Source organism: Loxodonta africana, chromosome 21 (genome assembly GCF_030014295.1).
Source record: "Loxodonta africana isolate mLoxAfr1 chromosome 21, mLoxAfr1.hap2, whole genome shotgun sequence".
Taxonomy (NCBI): Eukaryota; Metazoa; Chordata; class Mammalia; order Proboscidea; family Elephantidae; genus Loxodonta; species Loxodonta africana.
This window is the reverse complement of record NC_087362.1, coordinates 12,614,566-12,638,167: the sequence shown is the minus strand read 5'-3', so window position 1 is coordinate 12,638,167 and position 23,602 is coordinate 12,614,566. Positions and strand designations below refer to the sequence as shown.

At 38.8% G+C, this 23,602-nt stretch overlaps 1 protein-coding gene across 1 annotated transcript in view; it reads right to left on the bottom strand.

Moving 5' to 3' along the window:
• HPGD (15-hydroxyprostaglandin dehydrogenase) overlaps nt 1-22,814 on the bottom strand; it is a 31,122-nt gene extending 8,308 nt beyond the window's left edge. Inside the window, exons 1-4 of the mRNA XM_023554994.2 lie at nt 22,722-22,814; nt 22,329-22,452; nt 17,681-17,787; nt 8,380-8,476 (exon numbers count right to left, since the gene is read on the bottom strand). Coding sequence (XP_023410762.1) covers nt 8,380-8,476; nt 17,681-17,787; nt 22,329-22,452; nt 22,722-22,814 — 421 coding nt within the window. The remainder of the gene's footprint in view (nt 1-8,379; nt 8,477-17,680; nt 17,788-22,328; nt 22,453-22,721) is intronic.
• Between the last annotated feature and the right edge of the window lie 788 nt (nt 22,815-23,602).

Genomic DNA, 23,602 nt, shown 5'->3' with positions numbered 1-23,602 from the left:
CAGTTCTACAGAGTCATTATGAGTCAGAATCAATCGACAGCAACAATTTTTTTTTTTTTTTTAGCGTGGGGATCAAGTGTGGAATCAAATGAGGACCACTCTCATTGAGATATGAATGTGCCTCAATGGCATGCATCTAGAAACAATTCCTCTCTTGGCTCCACATCTTTCTCCAGCTACCACCATATTCCTCTTCCAACAAAAAGCACTCAAAAATGGGTCGTTATATTCATTGTCTTGACTTTTCTCATCCCCCATTTGTTCCACTACTCACTCAAATCACGTTTTCATCCAGCCACTCCAGTTAGACCAATTTTATCCAGATGATTAATGACCAACATCTTGAGAAGGCTAAATCTCTGCTTTTGACTTGCTCCCGTCAATACACTCTTCAGAAGCAACCAACATAGTTTGTTACACTCTCCTTGAAACACTTTCCTCTTTAAGCTGGATTTGTTCTACCTCACGCTCACTAGAAGCTCCTTCTCTGTGTTCTTTGCTGGTTCCTTCTTTTCCACCAGACTTACAAATGCTGGAGAACTCCACAGCTCTGTCCCTGGCTCTCTTTGCTTTTCTGCTAACACTCTTTCCCTAGGTGATTGTATTGACTCCTGTGGATGAAAACATATTCTCTATTTCCCTGTCTCTCACACAGCCCATATACCCACACACCAACACTCACACAGATTAAGGATCATATTTTTCAAAACTTATCCTAGACCCAGCATTATTCAAGTTTACTTTTAGAAATGCACAATACCAAATCCAATTAAGAGCAGGTTTATGTCAGTCATAACTATAAATTAAAAAAAAAAGAGAAAATATCAGAACAGGGAGGAATGTCCCTCACAAAGCAGACAAAAATTTTCTACAGCTGCTCAGGATAATAACACAGCCTGATCACCAACTGATGGGATAATTATAAAGAAGCATTGAAAATACCTGAAAAGTATATATTCACTTACAGAACAAATAAAGAAGTCATTTGGAAAAATAAAATATAATTTCCATTTCCAAATGAGCTCTTCTAGCCTTAATATCTTTTCCAACCATGCTCATAAGAGCCAGCTTTAATCTCTACATCAAACAGAAGGTAAAATGCCCCAACTATTTTATGTGAAAATTGGAACCTGCCTAAGCAGGGCAATTACTGAGTCCTCAAACACATTTGCTTCAAAATGGATATAAACCATGTAAGATGGACCATACGGATGTGCTAAAGTAATTCAACTTAGGAAAATGAATTGGGGCTTAAGGATGCTGACCCTTGTGTGATAACCTGAGCTCAGCAACGGTGCTAAAAAAGAGGAAGCGGAATCTCTTGCATTTTCTTTATAACCAAAAAAAGAAAACGCCTGCCCATCTTTCTGTGTTTACCCATCACTTCTCTAATATGACGGAAAAAGGAGAATTAATGAGAATCTACCTATGTTTGTGTAAAAAGCTGACCAAAGTAACTGGTAAACTTCCTTATCATGTGACTTTCCACATAACGGAGCGGCTGATCTGATGCTGATTCGTTCCCTCTTCTCATGTTTGCCACTAATAAGTCACATTTTAAAACATAACAACTGACATAAGTTTTCATAAAACTGCTCAATTTTCTGTAACAAAAACCTTTCCGGAAAGAAAATCCAGTAACACTTTCCAGTGATTGTTAATTCTCAGAAAGCTGTTCCCAGGGCTCCACCTACCCAAATCCTCTTTCCTGCTCTAAGTCCAGCCATTGCCTACCGTGTGACCAGAGGAAACAGTGACTTAGACACTGAAAAGATATCACTGCATATACTACTATCATTAGCTGCTGTCCAGTTGGCTCTTGACCCATGGTGACCTCATGCACAACGGGATCGATCGGACTGTTGTGATCCACAGGGTTTTCAATGACTGATTTTCACAAGTAGATCACCTGACCTTTCATTCTTGACTTAGTCTGGAAGCTTTGATGAAATCCGTTCAGCTTCATAGCAACTCACAAGCCACCACTGACAGATGGGTGGTGGTTGTGTTGAGGTGCATTGACTGGGAATCAAACCTGAGTCTCATGCATAAAAAAAAAAAAAAAAAACCCAAAACCAAACCCATTGGTGTAGAGTTGCTTCTGACTCATAGTGACCCTATAAGACAGAGCAGAACTGCCCCATAGGGTTTCCAAGGAGTGGCTGGTGGATTTGAACTGCCGACCTTTTAGTTAGCAGCCATAGCTCTTAACCAGTGCGCCACCAGGACTCCAAGTCTCCTGCACGGAAGGTGAGGATTCTATCACTGAACAACCACTGTCCTCCACCTGTGCCTAGGAGCTGTCTTCCCAAAGTGTGGTCCGGGGACCAGCATCACTGGCATCCCCTGGGAGCTTATGAGAAATGCAGAACTTCAGATCTCACCCAGACATCCTGCATCATAATCCGCATCTGAACAAAATCCCTGGGTAATGTGTACATGTGCTATTTTGAGAAGCACTGCTCGAAGGGCTATTCATTTCCTAATAACCTGCTTTTTCCCATGTGAAAAAACTCTAAATATTTTATCCACTTATCAAAATGCCCATTTATAAATATTTAATCTTTCCTACTGATTTCTTCTAGTCCGTGTCTTCCTAATAATTTTTTGCCATAAGATATCAAAGTAGATCATTGGAGAATTTAGCCGGTACTAAAAAAAAAAAAAAAAGAAGAGCGGCAACATAGGAATGGTTAATCCATGCCATGACATACACTAAAATACAGCAGAATAAAATTACTTTTATTACCACTACTAATCCTCACGATATTTTTCAGGTTTGAAATTAATTGTTCAGCTATAAAGTGGAGATAGTTAAATTGATCTCTATTGTAGGGGCTTGTAAAAGTTAAATGTGATATCATATAACCAATACTTTACCACAATGCCAGGAACTTGGGGGGTACCACATAAGGTGCTAAATAAGATGACATAAGGTGTTTCCTTTTATCAAGAATACCTGCTGAGGGTGGAAAATGAATGAACAAATGAATGAATGATCGAACAGTTGCCGTGGAGTCAATTCTGATTCATGGTGACCCCACGTGCATCAAAGTAGAGCTCTGCCCCATAGGGTTTTCAGTGACTGATTTTTCAGAAGTAGAGCACCGGCCTTTCTTCTGAGGTGCCTCTGGGTAGACTCAAATCTCCAACGCTTCTGTTAGCGCGTGTTAACCATTGGCACCATAATTTTCTTATTTTTGGCCTGGAGATGAAGGAAGGTGATCAATGTTTTTTCTGACCTGAAATTGCTAGTTTATTGTGATATTCCAGTCCAATTAGAGCTCTTCAGGTTACTGGAGTTCCAGTGTCTCACAACTCAATGTCATAGGTCTGTTTAAAGAGTCTATACCATGCTATTTATTTAGTTCTGCTATCTTGATAAAAGGTACTGGTATTCAGCTTTTGGAGGAGCAACTTTGCCTAGTTATCCCATTGCCCTTTTGCAAATGTTCAACTTCAAATAACAAATTTATTGTTATGTACTTCTACCTCAATACAAACTACAAGCTTATGCTTATTTTAGATAAAATTTAGAGCTGAAGTGGGTACGTCACTGGGCTGGTAATTAAAACATGTTAAAAAAAATAACAACAGCAACAACAAAAACTATGATCTTCTAGTATTTTCTTGAGGATGTAACGTTTCAAAATCAGAGTAAATAAGATTAGTGCAGCCGCTCTCACAAAATGCCACTGACTGACTTTTATTCTTGAGTCACAGAGACTGTCTTCAGTGACACCAAGGCCTCAGCAGCTGAGTATGAAGGCAAGTGGGAACAGGGCTGTAGGGCGAAATCCCTCTCCTGGGACAACAACTACTTTTCCTTTCCCCACATTTTGAAACAACTGATGATGCAGGAAGCACACTCGACTATTACGGGATGCATTATGGAAGCGTAGCTATTTATCTCCATTTAACCATACTACATTCTTCTCTGTTAATCCTGCCCACTTTTTTTTTTTTTTTTAATTTTTAATACATATAGTCAAGGACAGGTTAACAAAATGCATACATGCTTAAGAGAGAAGAAAGGCTGCTGCAGAAGAGTCCACGCCATTAACAATGACCAGAACATTTTGGGGGCTCCTGACTGAAGCATGTGCTTTGCTCAGTAGGCTGAGGGATCACTCTCCACTTTACATACTCTTCTGTTTGTTAAACTTATTAATTGGCTGTGATACTCTGTCTACGTCAGTGGTCATTACTCATTAACTTCTCTGCCCAAACCAGTGTGTTAACTTCAGGTTTCCCTATGACAGTGAAAGACTCCACTCAGTCTATGCAGAGGCCATGAGGACAGATATTGGTTGAGCTGAACAGTACGCACAGCTATTTCTTTAATAGAGCAAGGAGTAATGGGGGGAGGGAGGGGAATAGAGAAAAACTGGTGAGTAAGGAAGGTTTGGAAAACAGAGGAAGCAGACATTAGAAATGCTTTGAATTGTGCAACTTCTCAGGCTCTGAGAAGCTACAACTTCAAGGAGATAAAATTGTTGACGCCATTTCTGAGCGACAGATGAAGACTGAGAGGTCCTATTTTACCTTCTTCCATTAACATAACATCCTGAATTTTTATCAAACTAATTTCATTATAGGGAGTTTACAGGCTCTTGGTAACTGAATACAATACAAGGCAGTACATTTTCATATTGTTTGTGAGATGAAAGCAGGTTAGTGGCAAGCCCTGGGTGGGAGGAGTGGTGGCAGGAACTGCCAGACTGGCCAGTGGCAATAAGGAAACAGTCTAAACATACCAGGCATGGAGGTCAGGCATTATGAAGGGAGGATAACCCAACCCAATGAAGGGAGGATACTGAGGGCAAACTTCAAAATGGCGGTTGCTAAACAGCCATCTAGTCAGCTTTGACTCATGGTGACCCCATGTGTACAGAGAAGAACTGTGCTTCATAGGGTTTTCATGGCTGTGATCTTCTGGAAACAGATTGCCAGGCCTTGCTGCTAAAGCACGTCTGAGTGGGTTCAAACTGCTAACCTTTCAGCTAGTTAGTCAAGCAGCTAGTATTCGCGTGCTTAGCCATTTGTGCCATCCAGGGACTCCTTCTAAAATAGAAAAACTGAAAAACCAAACCTATTGCTGTTGGGTTGATTCTGACTCATAGCGACCCTATAGGACAGAGTAGAACTGCCCCACAAGGTTTCCAAGGAGCAGGTGGTAGATTTAAACTGCTGACCTTTTGGTTGGCGGTCAAGCTCTTTAACCGCTGTGCCACCAGGACTCCTCTAAAATGGAGAGGGCATAAAATCAAGCAGAATAGGCAATGATAAAACAACTTGACCATCTTAATGGGGTGGCCCTGTGTGTTGGAATGGATATCAGAGAGAGAAGCAGTTTGGAATGCTATGACAGTCACTAAGTTAATTTGAGATCAAGACAATCTCATCACTGAATTTGTATCCATTCACTGTTTTATCAGCGTTATTAGAGAAAGACCCACTCATGGTTCCAAATATTAAGAATAGAATTAACAACCAGGGGTGGGTAGCAATAAAGCCAGCTCTTAGCCAAGAAAGCAAAGCAGGCATCTCATTGTAAGCCTTAAATTGCTCTTCTCAATGGCATGTTTTGACTTGTGATGCTAGTAAGCTCCCAAATGTTTTCAAGACTTTACTATGTGTGTCAAATGGGGCGGGGGGCGGGGGGGGGAGGCAAGAGCTAAAGGTTTCACAGAAGTTTTAGTAATGTGGCCTTGAGATTAAGGCAGGGTCCACGAGGCCTGAAGAGAACAACAAATTGAACCGGTTTATTCAAGTCCCAGGATTACAGTTTCTTTTATTCCCCTGTTAGGCTGAGAAAGACACAGAGAGATAGGCTGATAGATAAACTCAGAGATGGAAGAGATGGATAACGTAGGGGTTAAGAGTAAGAGGTCATGTGTCAGGCTGCTTGCATTTGAATTCCAGTTCTGCCTCTTACTTGCTGTGTAAGCTTGGGAAAGGTACTTAAAGTCTCCTGCCTTAGTTTCCTCATCTGTAAATTGGAGGTTACAGACTCTACTTCATAGGGTTGTTTTGGGGTTGAGTGAATGAATACACGCACAGTGTTTTAAAACAGTATCAGGTAAACAGTAAGTGCTCAATACATGTAAATACATGTAAATTCTTATTATATAAAAGGTAGCACTACACTGCATTTCTCCATCCATGCTCTTTGGGGCAAATAAGCCTTCTTATAGTATACAGCCTCCCCCAAACCCAAAAAACCAAACCCGTTTACGTCGAATTGATTCTGGCCCATAGCGGCTCTATAGGACAGAGTAAAACTGCTCCAAAGAGTTTCCAAGGAGTGCTGGTGGATTTGAACTGCCGATTGTTTGGTTAGCAGCTGTAGCAGTTAACCACTATGCCACCAGGGTTTCCAGAGCCTCTCCAGAGAGTCCCAAATTGATCCAACCCAGAGTCATTCCATCCTTCCCAAGAATGAAATCTGCATCTCCAGGTACATAAGGGCAAGAGGCTCCCTGCGTAGGTTCAGGTTCTCCAAGCTTCGCTAACCCTCTTCCTTTAGAGGGGAAATCTAAGGAATTATCTCTTGATTACCACCCCAGGTTTTCTTACATTTATACTTTCAATAAAATATTTACTATTCCCTCTTAATTCTCCAATCATTTATATTTTTTTCAAAATAGTGTAGATTTAGCTTTGCCAATTTTCCTTTAGTGGTTCATTCCTTCAGAACCTAGAATTTGGCCCTCTCTGGAGTCATATCTCTTTTCAAGTATTGCCTCACCTTTTAATGTATCCCTAGAATTGAAATGTTGTAATTCATGAGTCGATGTCATAGATTATTAGGAAAAAATAGCCAGATAACCCTGAAAAAGTTACAGAATTCGATCTGTAATAGTTTTAGGGATGCATCGTATCTTTAAGAAATCTGGAGATGCAAGTGTATTTCTGAGAACATGAGATACTAGTCTATTTTTGAGAACTTCTAGAGAAATTCTTCTCTAAATCCCCACTGGTGGCAGGTTTACAGATCTCTGGGTGGCACAAAAGGTTTGCATGTGACTACTAACATCACGGTTGGTGGTTCGAACCTACCCAACACCACTGTGGAAGAAAGGCTCGGAAATCTGTGTCCTTAAAGACTACACCCAAGAAAATCCTATGGATTTGTTGTACTCTGTAACACACAGTGTCGCCAATGGCTGGAATCTACTTACCACCATGTGGTGGAATTAACTCGAGGGTAAAAAGATTTTCACTTAATTCAAGAATCACTAATCATTTAAGATTTTCTTCTAGAACCTTAAAAGTAAAGTTGCTTGGCTAAGTTGCTCCAAAAATTCCTACCAAATGTTTACAGGTGCTATTGAGTAATATTATATTTGTTGTTGTGTTGTTGTTAGGTACTGTTGAGTTGGTGCCAACTCATAGTGACCCTATAGAGAGTAGAACTTCTATGAGTTGGAATTGACCTGACAGCAATGGGTTTGGTTAATATTATATTAACTCATATTAAATCATACTGTTCTGAATAAAACACAGCATTGAATTTCATGCTGTGGGGATGATGACTAGCTTTCCACTAAAATCTATCTCTCCACAGCCTCGTAGCTGGACTACGTTTCCCAGACTCTTGTATTTAGATGAGCTATGAGATCAAGCTCTATAAGAATGGGAGCAGAAGTGAAGTTTGCCATTACTGGAATAGGGGTTTTAAAAGAGCAGATATGCTTCCTCCATGCTCTTTTCTCTTCTATTAGAAGGGAAGGAATTCACCAGGGCCAGAGTAGCTTTGGCAGCTCCATGTTGATGATGGCAGAGCTACTCCTCACCTGGTTTTCCAGATGACTGGATATGGAAGAGGTGCCCCACACCAAGAATCTTTCCTTTGGCTGATACATTAGTGAGGAATAAGCTTATACTATATTTAAGCCAGTACATGTTTGGATGTATTTATTACAGCAGTTTACCATACCCAACAAATACATACGCCATATTTTTAAAATTACACGGTCTTACTAGAACCACACGGGAGGAGAGGTACCTTAAATTTGTTATAGTATTTTTTACTTTGTCAAAGGTGCTTGCACATGCATTATTACTTAGGAGTCTCACAACAATCTCTGAAGAATAGTGACAATGTAAAAATATATGTAAATACATATTTTCAACTACTACAATAAGATAACTTTAAAAAACCCTGATTGAAAACATAATATATACTTCAAACTTGTGATGTCATTCAATAGAAAATTCCATAGAATCGTTAAAAAAAAAAAAAAAAAAAGACAAACGAAAACACAAAGCTTCAGTTTCAAACACCAGGAGATAATAAATAACTTTGAAGGTTAACTTTTGTGGTTCAAATTACTGATAAGAAAATGTTAATGATAACATTATAATTGTCCTTACCAGCTAGAGATGACATATTGATAATGATGCCACCTTCACCTCCATTTTGCTTACTCATGTAATCCAAGCCAAGATAGGTTCCACTGATAACAGAAACCTAATTCAGAGGCATAAATGGAAAAAAGTAGCATAGCTGTTATCCTTTATCATTGATTCAAACACCAAAGTCTTTACTGCTATTCCAAACATCTAGGGTGATTTCTGCAAATATTATCAATAAATATTTTTTTGAAATGGCTTTCTTTTTTTTAATGCTAGTCATTTACCCTGGATTTTCTGTTGTTTGCCAGATGGTGGTGGAGAATATCATATTGCTGCAAAGCTTCACTTATGTTGCCCCATATGAACTTTTATGACAAAGGTTGGATTTCAACAGTGTTTTGTCACTTTAACTCGATTTGCATCATCTTCAAGGGTCCTGTACATTCTTTTTCTTTTCTAAATACTGGACACAGAATTAATTTACCTTTATCTTCCCATGCGGTTCTCATTTGACCAGCTGTCTCCCCTTTGTCTGCTCTTGGATCATGGAATATATAATGCTGAATATCCTTGATTTCCTAAACTCTTTTTATTTCTCCTTTTTCTTTCTAATAAAAACTGTATTTTGCTTTTGTATCTACTTCTCCATGTAGTAGAGAGGAAGGTGATTTCCCCAGCTTTAGTGTGCCCGCATGATGCTGTTGAGTAGATTTCAACTCATAGTGACCTACAGGACACAGTAGAATTGCCCCATAAGGTTTCCAAGCAGCAGCTGGTGGATTTGGGCTGCCAACCTTTTGGTTAGCAGCCGAACTTTTAACCACCGAGCCCCACAGCTTTAGTGTAGACACTGATTAATCAAGTTCAGTCATGGAAATCCCATTTGTCTTGCCAGTAACTGGTTTAGGAATGGGCATAGGACTCGGTTCTGGTCAGGGAGACCGTAGGAGAAGCTGGGGGTGGCGGGTGGCGGTGCTAGTTTCCACCAAGAAAACTTTTCTCGTTCTTAAGAAAACCAAGAAAAGACGGTTACATCACCATTTTACATTGCTGGGTATGGATGCAATGGCTGGAACTAAACAGTCATATTGCTGGCATTCTAAAGATGAAGTCAACATAAAGAATGGCAGGTGAGAGAGATGAAAAGAGGCCAGGTCCTGATGATATGACTGACCTTCTCGAACTCTGTTATGTGAGATCACATGTTCGTTTCATCTACATCGAGTGCCGATTTCGTGGCTTGAAATAGGCTCTTCAGTAATGTCTGTCTTTCACTTGATTTTATTCATCACTGCTTATGTGTACCCTTTTACTAGTTTAATCTGCTTTGCTACTCACCTCCCTGCCCAGGCACTTTTTTTGTTTGTTTGTTTTTATTCCAGCATTTTAGAATTCACCACTAGCAAAAACAATTCATGAGATGAAATTGATATCTGAGAACTTAAGAACTTCCTCCCCCTTTCAGTGCAGATTTTTGAAAGTAAAAATTCCTTTTTTGACATCTTTATTCTGATTTTTTTTTTCATGACTTAGAATACTATCAGGAAAATGATACAATAGGTAGTGAGTCTGAAACTGAGGGCATATATTAGTATTTATCTTCTCTCATTAAAAAAAAAAACACCCTTTTGGAGTTTTGCTAAGCATTTAGAGATTCCTCTCCTACCTAACAGTAGTTCTAGAATAAAAAAGTAAATTGAAGATTCTATTCACTTGAGCCATGTGCCAGTTTGATATTAAGTAGGCTTAGAGAGAATGAGTAAAATCTTCACAGGAATCCCTTTAAAAAGGAGAAATAAAACACTAATTGTTTATATAAGAGGAAAAAATGTAGATGGCTAAAATTACTAAAGTCAGATTCTGTTAGTTTCTGCCCAAGTCTCTAGCATGTCTGAACAGAATTTCTGTTTACATGTATTGGCACTAGGCTTTTATTCTCAGGTATTTACAGCTTTGCTGACATCCTGCTTTTGTGTTTTCAACATCTATAAGGTGCAGCCAGGCAGTAAATTAGGGACAGTTTAAGCTGTATTTTTAATTAAAAAAAAAAGCAGGATTTACTGCCAGGTCTTTAGTGGAGAAAAGAAAGGGATTCTTTTTCTTATTGATTATCAGGTTAAGAAATGACTGAAAGGGTTCTCAGGGTGAATCTACAAGACAAAGACTAATGCCTTGGCTGTGCTTATGTGATGTTTTTCATATCTCTTTTACTGTAACAATCTTTTCCTTATTCCAGATCATATATTAAAGAAATTGTTAGAAAACGATAGAAAATGTTTCTTGTTAAGATTTGAACATTTTTTGTCCTTACTGGGTCATTATAATATCAAACAACAATGTTTCTGTCCATTTCTTCAACTCTTCATTAGAGGTAGAGACAGGAAGAATTTAACAGAATCTAACTGACTTCAGTAATTTCAGCCACCTGCATTTTTTTCCCTCTCAAATAGAAATAAGATGGTGGAAATGAAGAAAGTGTAGGTTTGGACACTTTGGAAAGTAAATACAATTTATTGAGTGAGTGCTATGTAGAAGCACTCTGTTGCGTGCTTCATATAAATTATAGTTCATCTTTCACAAACTAGGAAATCTAAGATCATAGAAATAAAAATACAGGTTATAAATTGTAGATTCAGGATTCAATTCCAGTTTTGACTAATTCCCAATGCATATCCTTTCCAGTGCAAATCTTTAGTTAACTTGTGTGTTTCTGAAAAATAATAATCGGTAGTAGCCATCTACTTTGTTTAACTTTAATATACTGGTTCAGGGAGGACTGAATACATGTTTAGTTATACTCCAAATTAGAGTGTAAGTCCCACCTGAGGGTGAATGAATTCTTTTGGCTTATTAAAGCTTCAACAAGTTAAAAGAAGTGCATTACAGGATTGCCTTATCAAGTCAACGTTAATTCTACCTGTGCCCAATGACCAGAAAGACCTTTGATAATTTTGCAAAAACTCATTCATCCCTGAACATTCGTTGTGAGGTTTTAGCAGCTAGAAATAATGCTGCTGCTATTGGCTTCAGACTAATAAGGAGCCACAGGGTGGCCTAATGGAAATAAAAGGCTGGGAAGAGGTTCTGTGTGTCTCTTGTGTAGGAAGAGTGGTGTGATCAGGTGAGTGAAGAATAGGGAAGAGGTATGTTTGGTAATGTGTAAAAATGGAAGGACAGATGATATTGTTTGGCAACGCAGGCGTATTAGGAAATTATCCAAACACTATACTAAAACACAGGAAGAAATACCCATGTATGCAAAATATCACATAGTTCCAGTTGATTGATCCAATAAGTATTAATTGAACATCTACCCTGTAAGGACACAAAATAGCAGTTTTGTGTATGCGTGTGCACATGAACAAAAATAATTCTAATAGCACTTTTTAAACGGTAAGTTCCATGAAAATAGTATAGCTGTGTTATAATTTCAGAAGAGAAGGAGAGAGACACTTGGTTAGGGCTTACTCTCTGACATGGACAGTAACATGGAAAAATATTCAAAACAACTCGCACGTAATTGTATAAGGCCCAAGAAGGCAAATTACATCCAGAGCAGAGCCTAAAAATGAATGATTTTATAAACCAAACACAAATATTTGCATTACAGGCAAGTTAGAAGGACAATGATTGGTCACACTCTAATCTACACTTGCATTAAGTGTAAGAAGGAAGGGAAGTGAAAACATATCTGGGTAACAAAGGTCATGCGTTGTTCTCTCTGTAAAATTTTTTGAAAAAAGTCATTAGGCCCTGGAGTTACGCTAAGGAGTGGCCTATGTCAGTATAGTTTAAAGAAAAACAAAGCCAAGCTAAACTTCAATGAGGAAAGAGCCAGGAGAGTTAGTTGTAGCAGGAGGCATCACAATTAAATTCCCTGGTCTTCATAATTTCTTATCTGCAGATAACATAGGTACTTTCCACCTTGGAGCAGGTACTTATTCACCTAAGCTATACTAAAGCAAATATGCCCTCTCACCTGGATGAAAAGAGATAATTCAAATCCTATTAGCTTTGTGATAATTTCCTTACTCTTTTCCCTTTCATAGTTCATTATATTAATTCTAATCATTCAATAATGTGTTTCTCAGAAAAAAGACAGACAGTTGTCCATTATGAATGCATTGACTACAGGAACTTTATAGCCTATTACACATTATCTATAAAATGTGTAGATATTACTGAAGGAATATTTAAAACAGTATTCGTAATGCTAAAGGGAGAAAGCTGCTGTGCAATTTATGCTTTTTCACTAGGATAGCTTGAATCAAAACTTTTCTCATCAATTTATGTGATTTTAGAGAGTGGCATACGCTTATAAAAACCTATTCTTAAAAATTCCTGAAATTCCCAATTAGTTGTAGAGTCAACATTTTGTTTTATCAGCCAAACAAAGGATATAATTAAGTATGATTCTTAATAAATCAGGGTTAGTCACCAAAGATTATGTATAAAATGCACAGTTTTCTTACTAGCAGGAGAAAAGTAAATGTATCCAATGGAATTTCAGAAAGGAATGAAAAAAGGACAAAAACATAAAACTTACTGAAAAAAAAATATGAACTAAGGTGGATGAAAAAAATCTTAGGTAAAAACCAAAACCAACCTGTTGCCATCGAGTCAATTCCAAAGTCCTACTAAAAAAAAAAAAAATACTAGAAGGGTAAAAATAATTAAAAAAAAAAGATTTTTTATAAATGGCTTAAATTCACAAATGAAAAGCAGATGTTCTCAGATGTGAGTTTAAAAAATGAGCTCATGCACTATACTGTCATGAAAAATACTTATATTTTCAAAATAATGGAATGGAAAAAGATGTATCTAGACAAATACAAACTAAGAGAAAATGATAGGGTAGCAATTTAATATCTGAAAATACAGAATGGATCAAAAACTTCCCAAGAAGAAAATGGAGGTACAACTTAAAAAAAAAATCAAGGAATTGTACTCATCATCAGCATTTATACCTCAAATAGTACACACTTATAAAACATATGTCTAAACTAATAGAATTGCTGAGATAGTATCATGGATTGCATTACATGCCCCCAAAATATCTGTCCACTTGGCTGGGTCATGATTCCCAGTATTGTATGATTGTCCACCATTTTATTATCTGATGTGATTTCCCTGTGTGTCATAAATCCCATCACTGAGATGTTAATGGGACGGATTAGCAGCAGCTATATTGATGAGATCTACAAGATTAGATAGTGTCTTAAAAGCCAATCTCTTTTGAGATATAAAGGAGAGAAGCAAGCAGAGAGACAGGAGGATCTCATTCCACAAAGAAAGTAGTGCGAGGAGCAGGATGAGTCCTTTGGACCCAAGGTTCCTGTGCTGAGAAGCTCCTAGTCCAGGGAAAGATTGATGACAAGGGCCTTCCTCCAGAGCCGACAGAGAGAGAAAGCTTTCCTCTGCAGTTGATGCCCTGAATTTGTGCTTCTCGCCTACTAGACTGTGAGAGAATAAACTTCTGTTCATTGAAGCATCCACTTGTGGTATTTCTGTTATAGCAGCACTAGGTAACCAAGACAGATAGGTAAACAAATTTACAATTGTCACTGGGGTTATGAATACATCCTACTCAGAAACTGAAATCAAGGAGATAAAAGTAAGAAAAGGTGTAATTGGCACCTAAACATGATAGGAAAGTTGTAAGAAAAAAATTATGAGCTAATGTCATTGATAAGTACATTAAAAATGAAACCAAACAAACTCACTGCTCTAGAGTTAATTCCAACTCATAGCGACTGTATAGGACAGAGGCTAGTGGATTCGAGCTGGCGACCTTTTGGGTGGCAGCGGTAGCTCTTAACCACTGGGACACCAAGGCTCCGGCATCAGCACAAACACAAGAAATTAAATCAGATGTTAGCTAACCAAATTCAGTGGAGTATTAAATATTGATACGCCACAATAAAGTAATATTTAGCCAAGAAATGCAAGTATGGCTTACAGTCAGAAAATAATTTCATTTTATTTCACTGCATTACTATCCTAAAGGAGAAGAAAATCATAGAATTGTCTCTGCTCAGGAAAAGCAGCTGTCATGTTCAATGCCCGATTTGATAAAATATTTTGGAAAATTAAGAAAGAAATGAACTTTAACTTGATAAAGACCATTTATCAAAAACTCATGATAAATATAAATATTTAAAAAGCTGTGACATAATCCTTTTATGTCTGGGTACAAGAACAGGTAGTTTACTATCATCAAAACTGTACATAAGACTCTGGCAATGTGAAAGGAAAAAGAAATTAGAGGCATAAGGATTTGAAGCAAAGAGACAAAACTGTCATTATTTGCAGATGATATGATCACTTAGAAAAATCCAAGAATATTAACAGGACAAGATAATATAACACAAATGAAATTTTAGTAAGTTATCTCAGTACCAGATCAAGGCAAATCTCCAGTAGTACATTAGAAAATTTAATAGAAAGAGTGAAAAATTTTAACAGAAGAAAAACTATGACTTGTCTAGGAGTAATTCTCATAAAAATACAGAAGACTTTCATACAGAAAAAAATTATATTCTAATAAAAGATATTTAAAGAAGGCCTAACACAATGAATACCTTTAACTTAACATGGTAATGATTCTGCAAAATAATATATATGTTGTTGTTGTTAGGTGCCGTCGAGTTGGTTCCGACACGCAGCGACCCTGTGTACAACAGAACGAAACACTTCCCGGTCCTGAGCCATCCTTACAATCGTTGTTACGCTTGAGCTCATTGTCGCAGCCACTGTGTCAATCCACCTCATTAAGGGTCTTCCTCTTTTCCGCTGACCCTGTACTCTGCCAAGCATGATGTCCTTCTCCAGGGACTGATCCCTCCTGACAACATGTCCAAAGTATGTAAGATGCAGTCTTGCCATCCTTGCCTCTAAGGAGCATTCTGGTTGTACTTCTTCTAAGACAGATTTGTTCGTTCTTTTGGCAGTCCATGGTATACTCAATATTCTTCGCCACCACCACAATTCAAAGGCATCAATTCTTCTTCAGTCTTCCTTATTCATTGTCCAGCTTTCACATGCATATGATGCAACTGAAAATACCATGGCTTGGGTCAGGCGCACCTTAGTCTTCAAGGTGACATCTTTGCTCTTCAACACTTTAAAGAGGTCCTTTGCAGCAGACTTACCCAATGCAATGCGTGTTTTGATTTCTTGACTGCTGCTTCCATGGCTGTTGATTGTGGATCCAAGTAAAATGAAATCCTTGACAACTTCAATCTTTTTTCCATTTATCATGATGTTGCTCACTGGTCCAGTTGTGAGGATTTTTGTTTTCTTTATGTTGAGGTGCAATCCATACTGGAGGCTGTGGTCTTTGATTTTCATTAGTAAGTGCTTCAAGTCCTCTTCACTTTCAGCGAGCAAGGTTGTGTCATCTGCATAACGCAGGTTGTTAATAAGTCTTCCTCTAATCCTGATGCCCCGTTCTTCTTCATACAGTCCACCTTCTCGTATTGTTTGCTCAGCATACAGACTGAATAGGTATGGTGAAAGAATACAACCCTGACGCACACATTTCCTGACTTCAAACCAATCAGTATCCCCTTGTTCTATCCTGACAACTGCTTCTTGGTCTATGTAAAGGTTCCTCATGAGCACAATTAAGTGTTCTGGAATTCTCATTCTTCGCAATGTAATCCATAATTTGTTATGATCCATACAATATATAATATATACAATATATAACACATATGTACATATATTTTACATAATATATATACACACATATACATATACACATGCACACATTTCCAAACTAAATAATATATTTCCAATCATAATCCCAGAAGGATTTTAAGGGAAACTTCACAGATTTTACAGTTATCTTGAAATATAATGACCTAGATGTTTTTTTTTAGTAGATATATTAGGTACACTTAAATTTTAAGAAGAGCTGCAAATACAGTGTGCTGTGAAATAGCACACTTTGTTCTCCATCAAGGGATTTCAGGCATCTGTTAAGTAGGAGAAGCAACCTCGGACTTCCCAAATGGGAACTTTCAGATTCAGCTCTTTTGTGGGGTAGTGTAATTCTCATTATCTCCACCAAGTTATTATTACAGAAAATTCCTCATGAGGATTTCAATTCAAGCCAAACATTTATTGACTAAGCACTATCTTCAAGATATTATGTCGATTAGTGAGAGAAGAAGAACAAATACAAATACAACCAGGTTCCTGTTGTGGAGTTTGCAATCTTCTGTGAGGGTATCGTGAACTGCAAGGACCCTCCCTGTATGTTTGTACACACCCAGGGCCAAATTGTACTTTACGCACATTTGCTTTGCAAGACTAGAAGGAACGACCTTTACCAAGGTCAGGGTAACCCCAGGCACAGCCCAACTCTGACATTTCACTTTGGCTAAGGTTTGGGATTTATTAAATCCCAGTGTCTTCTATCAAGTGTGTTTATAAAATGAGATATCCAACAAACTTATGATACAATGGATAAAAAAGAAAACTTCATTCCTTGATTCTACTTCTTTATAATGCAAGTAAGAACTAAAGAGTCATCAAACCTTGTAGAAATTACACACGCGTGGGCACACATGCCACAGAGTTGTAGCAATTACATACACAGAGAGACTTTCAGGATAAAAATGTTAATAATTACAAAGTCCAATTGTTACTTTAACTATGTTTTCTGCTATTCTTAGTATTTAATTAATATTTATTTTTTTTAAATAAAGAGATTAAGCCATGGGTTCACAAACCGTTTTTGTAAAAGTCCGGGTAGTAAATACTTCAGGCATTGCATGCCATAGGGTCTCTTTTGCAAGTATTGAATAATGTTGCCATTAATTTAGCATGAAAGCAGTCATGGACATACGTAAAGGAATGATTGTGGCTCTGTTCCAATAAAGCTTTATAGACACTAAAATTTGAATTCCAGATATTCACCTATTTCATATTATTCTTGATTTTTTTTCCCAACCATTAAAAAAATGCAAAAATCATTTTTAGCTTGAAAGTCAGACAAAAATAGGTGGGAGGTCAATGTCACCTGTGGACCATAGTTTGCCAATCCCTGAGTTAAGCAATGAAATATTTAAAAAAAAATATTTACATCTAATATTTTAAGACACATTCATTTTAATAATCAAATGTCTAGAATATCTTCCTATTTGTAAAAGGAAATACTTTCTTCTTGCTTTCCATAAATTCTTTTTTTTTTTTTTCTATATTGATGTTATGATAGGTTTTTGTTTCTAGGAAAATAAGAAACATTTTGTGGTGTTATAAACATCATTTTCTTAAGTATTTTTAGGTAAAAAGCATGACTAAGAAAGCTTACCAAATTAATTTGCAGAGTTTTTTCCCAGTTCTTCTCATTATTCACTCCAGCATTATTGACCAAAATGTCCAATCTTCCAAAGTGATCTACAACTTTTCTAAAAGTATCTAATTAAAAAAAAAAAAAAAAAAGAGACACCATGGATACCATCTTACTTTATAAGTCATATCCCATGTCATGAAATGATTTTTATTTATCTACCTCCAAAGTGAAAATTACTTTTCTAGTTTGTGATTTAATGCATTGCTTCTCTACATGTGGTCTGTGGACCAGCGGCATCAGTCAGCATTACCCGGGAGCTTGCTAGAAATGTATAATCTTGGACCACCACGGATGCACTGAATCTCCGTCAGAACTTTAACAATATCCTTAGGTCATTTGTGTATACACTAAAGTCCCATAAGCAGCCACTTAATGGTCTAAATTTTCAAGAATTGAGCATACTAAGCAAGAGCTCTTTGAAGTCAGTTTGGGCAGCTAGCATCTATCTCTCTGTCTCTAAGAGGTACTGGACCCCTGTGTTTCAGAATATGGAAAACATCCTTTTTACGAAGCCATATTATGTTCATAAAGTGTTATGGCAACACACACCTCCTTGTGTATTCAGATACATTATCTCATTTAGGAATTTTTGATATTCTAGTAAATAAGAGTCAAAAGTTTACTTTTCATCCAGTTGAAAATTACTTGATTACTGTTGCTTGCATGTTTGCTATTTTATTCTTTTTCTTTCTCACCATTATTAATAGTCTGAACAAAAATTATGTTCAACCAGATAAAGTCTGTATAGATTCTGAGGCATCAAAGGTACCCATGATGTCATTTAGCCACTTGTCCAGTTCTTGCAAACCATTCTTAACCAGTACGATTTGTGCTTGTTGTCAGTGAGGTGATTCCAACTCACAGTGATCCTATGGGACTGAGTAGAACTGCCCCATAGGGTTTCCAAGGAGTGCCTGGTGGATTCAAACTGCTGACCTTTCGGTTAGCAGCCATAGCTCTTAACCACTATACCACCAGGGTTTCCTTACCACCTTAGTGTCGTGAAATTCATTGTTTCTCAAAGAAGTTTTAGTGGTTAAGAGCTTGGCTGCTAACCAAAAAATCAGCAGTTCGAATACACCAGCTGCTCCTTGGAAACCCTATGAGGCAGTTCTACTGTCCTAGAGGGTTGCTGTGAGTTGGAATCAGCTAGATGGCAACAAGTTCAGTTTGGTTTATTGATTTAAAACAGTTTCTCTGGGCCTTTTACCACTAGTTCTACTTCTATTACTGGAGACTATAGATAACAATTGTGGTTCTTTTTCCACATGACAGAAATGTGTTCCTAGGTCTCCAGGTCGACGCATGAATTCCTTTAAAAAAGTAAATCAACATAAACTTTATTTTGATTGAGACAAAATCAGAGGACTATTAACAACCACCAGGCATGCTTAGCAGAGCATGAGTTAATCAGTTCCCAAATGGATAAATGACTATTCAGGTTAATTGCCAAAAGCGTCATCAAGACTTTCAAATACATACCTTTACACACATTGTACCGGAATGGAAATGATAGCAACAATGATACTAAAAACTGCTTTACTTTTTCATGGAATTTTTTTTTTTTTTAATTGTGCTTTAGATGAAGGCTTACCAAGCAAATTAGTTTCTCATCAAACAATTAAAATACATATTGTTTTGTGACATTGGTTGCCAACATCTTGGTGAACACTCTCCCCTTCTCAAACTTGGGTTCCCCATTTCCATTTCCGTGGAATTTTTTTTTTTTTTTTGTACTTTAGATGAAGGTTTATAGAACAAACTAATTTCTAGTTTAACAGTTAGCACACAGTTGTTTTATGACATTGGTTAACAACCCCGCAACATGTCAGCACTCTCCCTTCTCAACCTTGGGTTGCCTACTACCAGGTTTCCTGTCTTCTCCTGCCTTCTAGACCTTGCCTCTGGGTTGGTGCACCCCTTTAGTCTTGTTTTCTTTTATGTGCCTGTCTAATTTTTGGCTGAGGGGTGAACCTCGAGAGTGACTTCATCACTGAGCTAAAAGGGTGTCTGGGGGCCATACTTTCAGGGTTTCTCCAGTCTCTGTCAGGTCAGTAAGTCTGGCCATTTTTTGTGAGTTAGATTTTTGTTGTACATTTTTCTCCAGCTCTGTCTGGGACCCTCCATTGTGATCCCTGTCAGAGCTGTCAGTGGAGGTAGCTGGGCACCATCTAGTTGTACTGGACTCAGACTAGTGGAGACCGTGGTAGATGTGGTCCATTAGTCCTTTGGATTAATCTTTCCCTTGTATCTTTAGTTTTCTTCATTCTCCCTTGCTTCCAAAGGGGTGAGACCGGTAAAGTATCTTACATGGCCACTCACAGGCTTTTCAGACCCCAGATGCTACTCACCAAAGTGGAATGTAGAACATTTTCTTTATAAACTATGTTATGCCAATTGAGCTAGATGGTCATCGTGGAATTTTTTTTTAACTGCTCCTTAAGGTGTCAAAATGGAGCCCTGGTGGCATAGGGGTTAAAGTGCTCAGCTGCTAACTGAAAGGTTGGTGGTTCAAACCCACCAGCCCCTCCTTGGGAGAAAGATGTGGCAGTCTGCTTCCGCAACGATGTAGAGCCTTAGAAACCTGCTGGGGGCAGTTCTACTCTGTCCTATAGAGTTGAAAATGAGTCAGCGTAGACTCGATAGCAATGGATTTGGTTTTTTGGATGTCAAATTGATTTAGATAAAGGTACTTCAGTAGAAAACACGAAGGGAATACTAAAATTATGTTTCTTGCATTTAATCTTAAATATGCTCTATTCTTCACAACTCTGTATCACCAGCCACTCCTTATTGGAAATTAGGTTGTTAAATATGTTTGTCTATTTGCTTCTGCTTTAATATCCGTCCATCATTCTGGTCTCCACTGCATTCCTTATACTTTGCCCTAAACAAGGTACAATGTACCACCTGATTTCTGACAAGCTGCGGCATCTAACCTTGCTCTGACATTGTATGCCGCGGTACTCTGTATAATTTACCAAATCTCTCTGTGTTGCAATTTGCTCATTTGTAAAAGGAGCTATGTCTAGATAATCTACAAGAACCTTTTCACCTCTCTAGTTTTATTTCAGTGAAGCTGCCTCTGACTATGTGTGTAAACAGTTTAAAATGTCGTAGGCAGAATTAAATCTTGCCATTGGAAGAAACGAGGTCACGTTTTCCTCAGAAGCAATTAAAGGCTGATGCCCACACAACATGTGGGTCTCTCATGACCAGCCAGTCTTCCCTGGACACTTACTAGGTGTCTCAGTTTCCTCCCCCTCAATCACTTCTCCTTAAGGAATGTGTTTATGGCCACAGCACTCATTTTAAATACTGGGAAGTGAAACAATCAAGGTTCAATGTCATGGGTGGAACTGCTTAAATTCAGACAGAAACGGCTTTCAGATTATCTATACTGTCTCTATTCCACCAGTATGAATGCTGGGATTTTATGTGACTCTATTTTTGGGTTTATGCCTGATTCAAGACGTCGTGAAAAAAACAAAAGTGAGCTACCAACAAATCCTTATCCTGTGGCAAAATGCCTTTTCCTAACATGGTGTTTATAGATTTGTTCTATTCATGTTTATAATCCATGTTATAGGTCTTTATTAGAATTTTCAGATTTTTAATTGCATACTTTTCTTTAAAAGAATTTGCCTTAAAATACTTCCTTCTAACACACCGGTCATTTTCACTCTTACACAATGTCTTAAAATTCTAAAAGAAATGCATACCTCCACGTCCTTGTGATAACACAGGCCACTAAAGTGAGTTTTATGGCAGTTTATTGACTTCGTGATTAAAAACATGCCTAAGAATTTACTCCATCTCTTTGAATAAAACTTTGTGACAGATAAATATTTCGTTTTCTTATTCTTCCCTGGGAAAAAGTGTATTTTTTCATGCCAATCTATTGGGCCTCTATATGAACAAATCTGTCCATTGTCTATACCATTATTGCCCCTGATAGCTCCCAAGTAGGCTGATCTATTTTAAGTGAGGAGACGGAAACAGGAAAGCCTTGAGGAAAGTCTGATAGAGACCTTTCTTCTATAGTCTAACACTGCAGTACAGCTAGTATTTATTTGTTTTCTTAAGTACCATCTCACAGGGGAAAAACCAGAGAGAACATCTGGAGAAACGCAGCCAGCACGTCCGTAACGATGATCCTTGAACTTGTATTCTGAAATGTTTAAAAGAAAAACACGCCTACATTTGATTGTCAGCATTGACTCTGTGTCATCCAGCTTTCTGGAAGAAGTTGCTTATCACAGTCCTTATGCCTCTTTTAACTTTCCAAGTTCAGTCTGCAATCTCAATCACATAATAATTGCTATAGCAGTACTGTCTTTGACTACACAAAAGAATTTTGATTACATTATGTGCTGCCAAATGGCTAAAATAAAAGGATTTCTCAAGCAGTCTTGGCCTTCCTTATGTTTGACGGCTATTGGGGTGTCAGGAGGAAACATAACAGTCCAACCTGTCTTTTGAAGTTGAAAGGTAGCTGCTCTCCAGGAGACAGCCCAGCTGCCTGCACTCTCTGGCCCTTGCAGCCTTTGGATTACTGCTTGTTCAGAGCGTGTTGGGCGTTGATGGATTGATTCCTCTGTCTTACCTCTCAGTTGTTCCTGCTCAGCCACATCGCACTGAATGAATACAGTCTTCTCAGGTTCAAACTGCTCATCCAAAGCAGCTTTACACTTCAAACCTGCTTCAAGGTTCCAATCCACCAGAGCTACCTGCACCCAAGGAGAGAGGAATCGAAGTCCTGCGGCAGCTCCGTGGGACAGACACAGGGACAAATAATAACAAAACATGACACTCTTGGACCTGAAATTGGGCAATTAAAGTTCGGCTTCTCTCCCAGCCGCTTTCGAGATCTGCTCAAGAGCCCGAACCTCAGCAGCTTTTGGAAGTGGCAAGGTGGGCACTCCGGGTGCCGCCTTCCTACCTTTCAGGAGCCGGTCCCAGAGTGGGCCAAGTTTCTGCGGCCGTTCGCCGCGCTTACCTTGGCGCCCTTGTGCAGCAGCGCCTGGGCCACCGCTCGGCCGATGCCTTGCGCCGCTCCGGTCACCAACGCAACCTTGCCGTTCACGTGCATGGCGCTGCGGCTGCTCGGGCGCGAGGTGGGCGAGCTCCGCGTCTCCGCGCCGCCGCAGCCTTTATGGCCCCCTGCGCGCCTGCAGCCCAGCCTGGCGCTCCCCTGCGAGTGGGCGGGGATGAGACTGTCAAGCCGGCGCCCGGGAACGCACCACAGTGTCACCTGCCCCTGAGCGCTCCGGAGCGCCACGCTTCGCAATCTTGGCTTCCTGCCTGCCTTCCGGCCGAGATGGGTCCGAGCCTCCGCCAGCCTCGGTGTGCGTGACCGTCTGTAAGACGACAGAGGAAAAGCAGAAAGGAGGTTATTTCTAAAAAGAAAGAAAGAAAGAAAGAAAAAGGTTTTCCTTCTGTGTTCTAAAGACCACCCGGATAAAAGAGGGCACAGAGAGGCTTGGGAACTCGGATTCCTCCTCCTGCTTCCAGTCTTCCCTTCCAGGAAACAAAAACAAACAAAAGAGCAAAATTCTAGGGTTGTTGCTCTTCGGTCTCAGTCTTAAGTTTCTGTGCGAGTTTCCATCTCAGAGCCAATGGGGGTGTAGGTGGAGCCCTGGGGGAGCAGAGGTAACTGACACTCTTGCTCTTCACTAAGTTGTGTTTCTGATAAACTGGTTGGGGACATTGGAGATGAGAAGTAAACTGTGCTCAGACTGGGAAACCCTGAATCGTATCACTTCGGGGTCTGACTTTAAGAATTTTGTTGTCACTCATGTTTCAGATCAGTGTCGTTTGTGGGTCTTCTTGAGAACGTTCCGGAGAAGTGTCGGCATCCACGCGCGCAGGACTTCCAGA